This window comes from Sus scrofa, chromosome 7 (assembly GCF_054392235.1).
Source record: "Sus scrofa isolate SSC_HxYL_T2T_F1_AM1 chromosome 7, Sscrofa_HxYL_maternal_Yorkshire_Landrace_v2.0, whole genome shotgun sequence".
NCBI classification, from domain to species: Eukaryota; Metazoa; Chordata; class Mammalia; order Artiodactyla; family Suidae; genus Sus; species Sus scrofa.
Genome location: NC_139389.1, coordinates 978273 through 987836, shown reverse-complemented (window position 1 = coordinate 987836; position 9564 = coordinate 978273). Strand labels below are relative to the sequence as shown.

The 9564-nt window shown below is 56.0% G+C and overlaps 1 protein-coding gene across 5 annotated transcripts in view; it reads left to right on the top strand.

The window, feature by feature from the left end:
* The window catches only part of GMDS (GDP-mannose 4,6-dehydratase), a 434734-nt gene that overhangs the window by 360343 nt on the left and 64827 nt on the right, over positions 1-9564 (top strand). For all 5 annotated transcript variants that reach the window (XR_014809429.1, XM_084967197.1, XM_021099749.2 and 2 more), the window contains one exon: positions 3633-3751. Coding sequence is in view for 4 of the 5 variants with exons in the window: in XM_084967197.1 (XP_084823323.1) it covers positions 3633-3751 (119 nt within the window). In the remaining variant the exon portion in view is untranslated. The remainder of the gene's footprint in view (positions 1-3632; positions 3752-9564) is intronic.

Below are 9564 nucleotides of genomic sequence, written 5' to 3'. Positions count from 1 at the left end.
GCATGCCCGTTCCTCCTCAGCCGATTCTGCAGCAAACTCGCAGCCTCGTTCAGACGGCGATGATACCGGAAGGGCATGTGGGCGGGGCGAGGGCTGCGGGGAGACGAGGAGGACGAAACAGAGGAATGGCTCGGAGTGTGAGCCGGAGCGCTCACAGGAAAATAGCACGGATCCCGAGGAATCACAGGCGACGCAATTTTGTTCTGTCCGCTGAAAGCCGAGGTGGACAGAGGCCGTCTTCCGTGCTGTCCGAGGCCGTCTCTGTGCTCCAGCAGCCGGACTGAGTGGTTGTGGTGGACGCCTCGGACTCCCACGTCTAAAGTGTGTGCTCTCCGACCCTTTAAGGAAGAGCTCGACTCGAAATGAGTGGAAGAGTTAAGCAAGAAGTAATCAGGAAAGACGTGGACACAAGAAGGAAAATCACCGCAGGGATCGAGGCCCCGTTAGCAAGAGACTGTAACGTAGACGCCACCGGGTGCGGGAGAGCAGGGAGGAGCCAGCACGTCGCACAGAGGAAGACCGGCCAGGCGTCTCTGCGACAGCAGGCGTGGCAGAGAGGGCGGCAGAAGGAGGCACAGCTAGTGCCCGGCTGAGGCCTGAGCCAGAAACCGAGCCCGGGGGAGAGCTGGGCTCTTCGGGGGCCAGAGAGAAAGGCCCGACCGGAGACTGCGTGCTGGGAACAGACGGTGCCCAGAGAGACCGACTGGGAATGACTGGCACAGGCCAGGGGCCTTTGGCGTGTGCTGCCCCAGCCTTGGACTTCGTGCCTGCGGGAAAGGACGAGGCCCTCGGGGCTGCCCGGCCTCCTCAGTGTCCAGGATATGTGACCAGCAAGGGCGAGATCTCTGTCAAAATTGTTTTATTCTTGGAGGTGTTTTTATTAAATTACTATCTAATGATTTTTTTTCCTGTCCATTAACCTTGTATCTTTAAAACGTCTGAAAAACCCCCGACAAAGGAATCCACAGAACTCAGGATTTTCGCCTGGGGAGAAGTTACTGGACTGAGTTTTTGGTCTTGTGCTGGATGATTTTCTCAGTGTGGTCCTGTTTACTAGCCACTTAGCACCTGTTTCCCAGCTCTTTCAGCGTTAGGGCCCTGTCTGGGGCGAACCTTCTTTCCCACTGACCTGAGAGGGTCCCCCCACAAAGCACAAGGCCCGGCCTCGCCCAGGGCTGCTTGATGTCCTGACTCAAACTGAAAACGCCAGGCTGTGGTCAGGAAAACAGCTCCTGAACCAAGAGAATGTATGTGAGCAGATCCACACCCTGCGTTGGGAATTTTAATTTCCGTGTGTTCCAATGCCTGTGATTTTTATGAGAACTTCTCTGTAGACCTTCTCCCCATTACATATGTATGTGTGTTTACACGTGTGTGCAGCTGTGCGTTTAGAATGTTTTTACAACGTCAGTTCGTAAAGCACAAACGCACGGGGCTGAAAAGGCAGCAGGGCAGTGAACGCAGTTAAACATAACCTCGATTAACAAATCTTGTTATTCATGGGTGACAGCTCGGTTAATAAGTGTCTGTGGCTTGGGTGCTGAACCGGGGCTTGATGGCGAGGTGGCAGCGATGGTAGAATCCAGGTTTTCAAGACAAACACACATCGCAGCCCAAAAGGCATGCGTGGAATCAGGTGTGGCCAGTCAGCTGGGCCGAAGCACGCTGGCTATTCTCCTGGCTGGTCCAGCGTGAGCCGCTCGGGACACCGAATCCAGGAGAGAAGCCCTTTCCTGTGACTGCCACTTCGCCGTCTGAACAGCCAGAGGGTGGTTTTCTGGAAAAATTTTCAGGTTTTATTTCGACATCCATGAATCAGAACGTGAAGCAGATCGGTCAGTCGTGTAGCTGCAAGAGAGCGCCCGTCCGAACCGAGCGAGTGTCTGTAAGCACCCAGACGTGGCCCCAAACGTCGGTGACCTGGAATCGGATTTCACCTGGCCCTGTGCCCCGACAGCCCAGTGAGACGGGGCGCGAAGCCGCACCGTCCCTCTTTGCGTCACGGGACACGCCTGTGTCGAGGGATCCCAGCCCGGGGCCCTCTGAGCAGTCGGTCTCTTCCCGCGGGGCAGGGGTGGAGAGCGTCCGTGGCCGGGAAAGCCGGCCAGACCCTCCCGGGGTCCCTCGAGCCAGGGACGCGGGGAGGGACCGTCTGAAGCGCGTGCAGCCTCGGGAGCGTTTCTGCACCGGCCGCGGGGCTGGCGGCCGTGGGAGCGCAGCGTGGGCCTGGCCGGCTCACGGGTTAGGGGTCCGGCGTGTGAGCAGGAAGGAGAGAGGAGGGGAGCGATTGCCTCAGTTGTGCGTCCATCAGAGAAGAAAGGGACCAAACCCCGGGTGCAGCCGCAGGGGCCTTCGTGTCCCGGTCGTGACCCAGCGGCACGCTGGGCTGCCTGGCCTCAGCGCTGTGGCCAATGACTAACCCACTGTCACTCCTCTGCCCTGGCGTGTCACCTGCCCTACCCCCGCCAGCATAACCATTCATCATGTTTGGTGGAAATTTAAACAAAACCCTCCCCCGTTAAATCCCAAGAACCATCCGGTAAAACCACGAGTAAACCAGGAGCTGAGGTCCCTTTCCCGCCTCATCCCGCCCGGAGGCTGGTGCAGCATGCCCTTTCCAGGAAACGCCTGGAAGCTGGCAGGTCAGGGGCCGCAGAGAGTCTGCTGGGAGGGGACGGATTCCGGGCACCCGCTCTCGGGAAGGGAGAGGCTGCGGGATCCCAGGTCCCGCTCACGCGCCGCGTGTTCAAAGCGACCCACCGGGCACCGGCGACCACAGTTGCTCCTCTTATTTGTAGCGAGCCCTGGCTTTCTTGCGCATAGCTGAAAATTTCATTTTGTTCAGATCCATTCCAGCCCAACATAGTGTCGCAAAAGAAGTAAAAGAAGCTGAGTGGTCCTGGGAGACCTATTCAGAATGTTATTTTTAGAATGGAAATTCGAGTAAAACACATTGAAATTTATACACTAATCCCTCAGAAAAATGTTCAAATAGAAATTCTAGCCAGAGGATAATTTAATTTTTCCTGAAAAACTTTCAAAGTACTTTGAAGAAAGCCAGAAACGTGTGTGTGCCTGCATGTGTGTGCGTGTACGTGTGCGTGTGTGTGCATGTGCACGCGCGTGTGTGTGTGTGTGTGTGTGTGTGCACGTGAGAGCACACGCGCGCTTGCACAGGGTGTGGGAAGCTGGAGGGCCAGCTCTGCTGGGGAGGTGGCCGAAGGCCAGCTGGGCCCCAGTGAGGCCAGTGGTTCTGAACCGTCACCACAGGGAACCTGGGGACACAGGCCAGGCCAGGGCCCAGACTGGGGACCCCAGACCGGTCCAGAAGCAGGGCTCCGTGGTAGAGTTGCTGCCCTGGATCCAAGGAGAGGAAAGTTCACCAGCAGCCGACCCGGCCTCCGAATAAGGCAGCTGCGTACCCTTATCATAACCAATCGATTCCGCTCTGTGGGAGCCTGGCCCCTCCTGGCCCCGACCCCTCTCGTCTCCAGCTGCCCTGCTGGCACCACGTGTGCTCGGACCGACCCTGAGGCCTCTCTGTGCCTCGTGCCCTGGGATGGGTGTTGGGGGCGGCGTTTCCCGCTGGCAGCTGGGCGTCGTCTCACGCCTTCCTGCCTCTCTCTTTGCAGGCCATGTGGCTGATGCTGCAGAGTGACGAGCCCGAAGACTTCGTCATAGCCACGGGGGAGGTGCACAGCGTCCGGGAATTTGTCGAGAAGTCGTTTTTGCACATCGGCAAGACCATCGTGTGAGTGTGGCTGGGGGCTGGTCTCGGCTGGGCCCTGCAGAGCTTTCCTTCTCGCTGCTCTGCTCCCTGTGGAGCGTGGGACGTGGTCACAGCACGGAACAACCGTCACCACGTCTCCAGAACCCGGACATCCTCCTCCACTGAAACTCCGTCCCCACTGTTCGCTGATTCCCCACCCTCCTCCCCCAGCCCCGGGCCCCAGCCTCCTACTTACCATCCCTGTGAACCTGAGCGCTCTTGGCACCTCATATAAGTAGAATCACCTGGCATTTGTTCCTCCGAGGCTGAGTGTCCGCAAGGTCCCTCTGTGTCATGGCCATGTTGGTATCTCACTCTTCAAGGCTGAGTGATATTCCATTATGTGGCTGGATCACGTGTTGCTTAACCATCATCCGCTGTTAACACTTGGCTCCTCCCGCCTTGCAGCTGCAGTGCACACACAACAGACACCTGTTTCCATCCCTGCCTTCAGTTCTTCTGGGGTCTGGACTTCGCAGTGAAATCCCTGGTCTTATGGCAATTCTATGTGTAACTTTTTGAGGAGTTGCCAAACTTTTTTCCAAGATTCACTTTGAAAATAGAAGAAAGGGAGTTCCCATTGTGGCTCAGTGGTTAACGAATCCCACTAGGAGCGATGAGGTTTCGGGTTCAATCCCTGGCCTTGCTCAGTGGGTTAAGGATCCAGTGTTGCCATGAGCTGTGGTGTGGGTCGCAGACGCGGCTCAGATCCTGTGTTGCTGTGGCTCTGGTGTAGGCCAGCAGCTACAGCTCCGATTAGACCCCTCGCCTGGGAACCTCCACATGCCATGGGGGTGGCCCTAGAAATGGCAAAAAAGACAAAGACCAAAAAAAAAAAAAAAAGTAGAAGAAATACTTTCTGCTTCTAGCTATGGTGGAGCAACAGAAATCAGATTAAACCTCCTATCTTGAAAAACTAGGTTGTTTTATAAAACATATATAGATTTTTATATAAGTATAAAATATATGTTTTATAAAATACATAAAACAACCGTTGGACAACAGGCCATGATCCCTGGTAGAAAAGAGACTCATAGGTGAGCCTGCAAGCACGTGGCCTTCTTCCCGGAGGCCAGCCGTGACCTTGGAGCCCGGAGGAGGAACTCCAACAGAGAGCAAGCACGTGCAGCATCTGGATGTTGTGGGGCCAAGTTCTAGAAAGGCGGGAATCTACGAAGGAAAAGAGCTCCAGAAATACGCGTAAGGAGCCCACCATGGCTTTGTAGCATGAGAAGAAGAAATTCCCCAAGCCTGGAGAAGGGACTCCCTGGGAGCCAGGAGTTGATGGAGTGAGGGCGCCCAAGCTCGGGGGTTTCAGCCGTCACGCAGCGACCTCATGCGTCACGCAGAGGACGCGGCACAGGTTCCAGAGGGGCCGGCCAGCAAGGGGGCACTGCTCCCTGAGTCATGGCTGCTCTAGGCCCCGGCGAGCAAAGCTTCACACACGCCGGACACGAGGAGCTCAGCCTCCTGCCCTGCGAAGGCTACTCTTCTTCCCAGGAGGACGGTACAATTGAGACTCGGCAGCATAAAATTCGTAGCATTCAGCTATCAACCAGAACTTGGGAAGCGTGTCACGAAGCAGGAGACGGTGACCTGGGATCAAGGGCAAAATCCATCAATAAACGCAGGCTGAGGAATAATAAAGATGAGACGCGAGGTCGTTGAAACAGCTACGATAAGGTGTCCAAGTCCCTGAAGAAGAACAGAGCACGCTGTTTTTAAAAGAGCCCGACGGAACTTGCAGAGGTGATACGTTAGAGAGCTGAGAGGAGCTCCTGTCGGCACCAAGAAGAGAGCATGTACTGCGGGGAAAAGAAAAACTCGTAAACTCACAGACCTAACTAGTTCCTGAGATGGTGCAAGATGAAGCACAGAAGATGAACGTCTGAAGGAAAAACAGAACCCGACAGCGTCTGAGTTACCTGTGGGCCAGTGTCAGAGAGCCCCACGTGCGGAACTGGGTCCGAGGGAAGGAGGGGGCATGGGGCAGAATTAAATAACACCAAGGTTGCTGCTTCCGGACCAGAAGGGACTTGGCAGCGACGCTCGGCGGAGACGCAGTTTCAGGAGGCCAGCTCGGCGCCCGGCTCAGCCGGAGGGAGGTCCTGGCTGCTGCCCCCACCCCATGGAGCCCAAGCCCTCACCTGCTGGTGTTCTGCGAGCCTCCCGGGCACCCTGCCAAGAGGCAGCTTTGGGATCAGTAGGTCGGGGCCGAGCCTGAAGTTCCAAGTGTCCAGCTGGACGCCCAGGGGCGCCCATCCAAGCTGCGGGTCCCTGGGCCGCTCGGTCGCAAAGCCTGTGGCGTCATGGACGCGCGGGTCAAATTGAACCTCCCTCGACACAGTCACCACGTCCAAGCCCTCGGCCCTTCGACGTGGCGGTTAGTCAGCCTTCCCTGCTGGGCCCGGCCGTCCGCTCTCGCAGTGGGATCTGGGCCGGGCCCTTTCTGACCTCGCCTTCCGCCCGGCCCGAGGCAGACGGGCTGAGTCCGTCCAGGTTTGCTCGTGTCAGGAACGGAAAGAGGTTTGCTAGTCGGGAGCTGGGTTTCAGGGTTTGCGTGTGTGGCATGTGGGATGGGGGTGGGGGCAGGTTGCCTGAAACGGCAAAAGCTATACCCTGCAGGTTTCCCCGGGAGGCCTGTCCCGTGGGCCCCGGGGCAGGTTTGCCCCCCGGGGGTCACTTCTGTGCAGTTGACTTTAATGGGCGTCAGGCAGAAGGCACTGCCTGGACGGTGTCCTCTGGGGTCACGTTCCAGCAGCATAACGTTGGGTGCTCGAGGGACACGAGGGACCGAAAGCTGGAGGCGCACCTGCTTCGCTTCTTTGCTCCAGTTTGAAAGCGGCCAGCCGAAGATGACAGGGTCCCTTGGTGCAGAGCAGGGCGTCTCAGCAGGAGACGAGACCCTCGGCTTCGAGGACAGAAGCCACCCCAGGGCCGCGGAAGGAGCCTGCGGGCCCTCCGGGAATCCTCAGGGGCTCAACCCCCCAGCTCGCAGGAGCTCCCCAGCAGCTTAATTGAACTTAGAAGCTACTGTGCTTCGGGCGGAGACTGCGGCAGCCGCCTGTCCAGAGTAGCCCTGGAAACGGGAAAGTCCAAGAGCTCGTCTTTCAGGGAGCATTTCACATGCTTTCCTAGAGCGTTTGGCATCTTGAAACATCTGATGCTGTTTAATCTCAAGAATAAGTGAACGTTGTAAACCCGTGACCAACATCCTTGTTTGCAGCGGCTTCAGGTAACTTTGCTTCCGAATTGCAACACGAAGAGCGGAAGTTTCCGTCACGGTCCCCTTCTTGTCGCTTGTCATTCTCCTGCGTTTTCCTCCTTGCGTCACTGCCCGACTTACAAGTTTGTTTTGCATAAACACATCGTGCAGGAGAATAATTATACTCCTTAGAGAAGATGAAGCGTAGGGACTTTTTAATTTTAAGTACAATGCTGGGAGTTGAAACCCTAAGTAAGAAACAAAAAGCAGGAGGGTGTAAAATAATCTTTTCGAGGCAGTTTGTCGTCTAGATTATCTTTACACCCTCTGTTTCATTTTTTAAGGAAAACATTTCATGTTTCAAGAAGATTATTCATACCCTTTTGTGGGTTTGCAAATGTATTGTGGATCACTTGTATTGGAATTGAGGTTTTAAAAGTATCTTTTAAGTAGAGAATTCGTGTTGCTTTCAGATAACCCTCCAAAGTTTCTGTTAGAATGCTACACGGCTCACAACTCAACATCTTACTTTCTAAAATAAGTAGGCTTTTTGTGTTTTCTTAGGGAATAAAGCGTGACACTTTATTGTTAGGAGTATTCGCTTAAGCTCCCAAAGTTGTGAGGGATGATGTGTATAAATTCTGATTTTTAAGTGCGTGTGAAATTTCCGTGGAAGAAGGCACAGCCTTAGCGTAAGGACGCTGGCTTTGTTGGGGGGCGGGGGGGGAGAAAGGGAGGGAGCGTTTTTTCCTCTCTAGATCAGAGTTCTTCTGTCTTTAAGGGACTAAAAGTGAACCCCGTGCGGCCCCAAGACATGCGATCCAGGGCCTGCAGCTCTGTCACTGCCCCCACCCCTGCGCTGCCACCCTCGTCCCCCCTGTGTGGACCTCGGGCAGAGAGCAGGGTTGGTGGCATTTCTGGGGATGTAGCCTAATGCAGAAATAGAACCCATCGGTAGCGGGTCACTTGGAGACATCACTGCAGCCGTCCTGCTGTGCAGGGGAGGCGCTTCTGTGCAGCCCAGGGGACCCACCATTTCAGGGGATGGCCCCCCTCAGCAGGTGGTGTTTCAGGAAGAAAGGTGAGAAGTGGGCGAGGCAGGCAGAAGCTCGTCCCCATGGCACTCGTGGTCATCAGCCTGAGCCCAGAGTGTGTGTGTGTGTTTATGTGTGAGTGTGTATTATGTATGTGTCTGTGTGTATGTGTATGTGTGAGGGTGTGTGTGTGAGAGTGTGTCTGTGTGTATATGTACATATGTATGTGCATGTGTGAATGTGTGTGGTGGGGTGTGTGTACTTATGTGTCTGTATGTGCACGTGTGTCTGTGTGTGTGTACATGTGTATGTATTGTGTGGCTGTGTGTGTGTATGTGCACGTGTGTCTGTGTGTGTGTGTGTTGTGTGGCTGCGTGTGTGTGTGTGTGTGTGTGTGTTATGTGTATGTATGTAGGTAAGTGTCTGCATATGCACGTGTGTCTCTGTGTTTGCAGGGGTCTTGTTGTGAGTTGTTGTCAGCGTCAGGCTGTGCCCCTCGCTCACTGTCACCTTATCACCACGTCACGTGCAGGAAGTGCTTTTGCCTGCGGTTAAAGTGATGGCATGAAGCAGACAGGCCAGTGCGTGTCCCGACTAATTTTCTGTCATTAGTCGTGTTCCATTTGGGGAAGAGGTTGCAGGACTAGCCTGCCAGCACCACTGCTGCTGGGGGCGCGTTCAGCCGGTGGAGATACGTATCATGGTTTGCGGTGCCCTATCTTCATTTTCAGTCAAACAACAAAGGCAAACATTATTACAGCGTTTCAAAGAAACGCGTTTCTAAGAGCCTCCTGGCTGAGACAACAAGCGTCTGTGTTCGTGCACCTCGCCCCTAATTGGGGCGTGTGTCCTGGTGGGTGGGCGTCCTGGCCCAGGGCCTGGCGGGGGCGGGGGGCGGCCGCAGGGCCGGGCTGGGCTCGGGCCATAGCCGCGCCCCGATACGCCTCCTGCAGAAGCGCTGCGCCGGCTGCTCTTGGGGAAACGCACATCCTTGCAGTCAGGCTTTGTGACCGGTGTACTTTAAGGGCAACGTTTGGGGGGCGTCGGAGGAGGGAAGCCCCCTCAGCCTCTTCCTCTGGGAGGATTTCATACCTGTACCCACGCGCACGGTGCCCGCTGCATCTCAGACCAGCCCCCGAGGCCACCCACCCGCTCCCTGCCTCCCGCCCCCTGCCCGATGTCCACACCCTCTATCCAAGTTGAGTCCAGTCCGGGACACTGGGCATCTGCGTGGGGCCCAAGACTGTCCCCGAGGGAAGCTTGCCTGGAAAGTCCACCCTGGGTGTGGGCGCCCTGAGAACTCCACGGCGACAGCTCCGCCGACCCAGCCTTTGAGGCCTCGGCCAGGCGTCAGTCGTGGCGCAGAGACAGGGTCACCTCACCGTTGAGACAGTCTGCCCACTGGGAAGTCCAGCCACTTCATGCTGATGCACTTCTGAGACACCAGGGGGGCTACCCCGTTCTTTACAGCCCACCCAGAGCAGCCTAACGGCACATGGACCCGAGCTGAAGCGGCAGGTGTGTGAGTTGGTGACACGTCCGGGTTAGATGTGCAC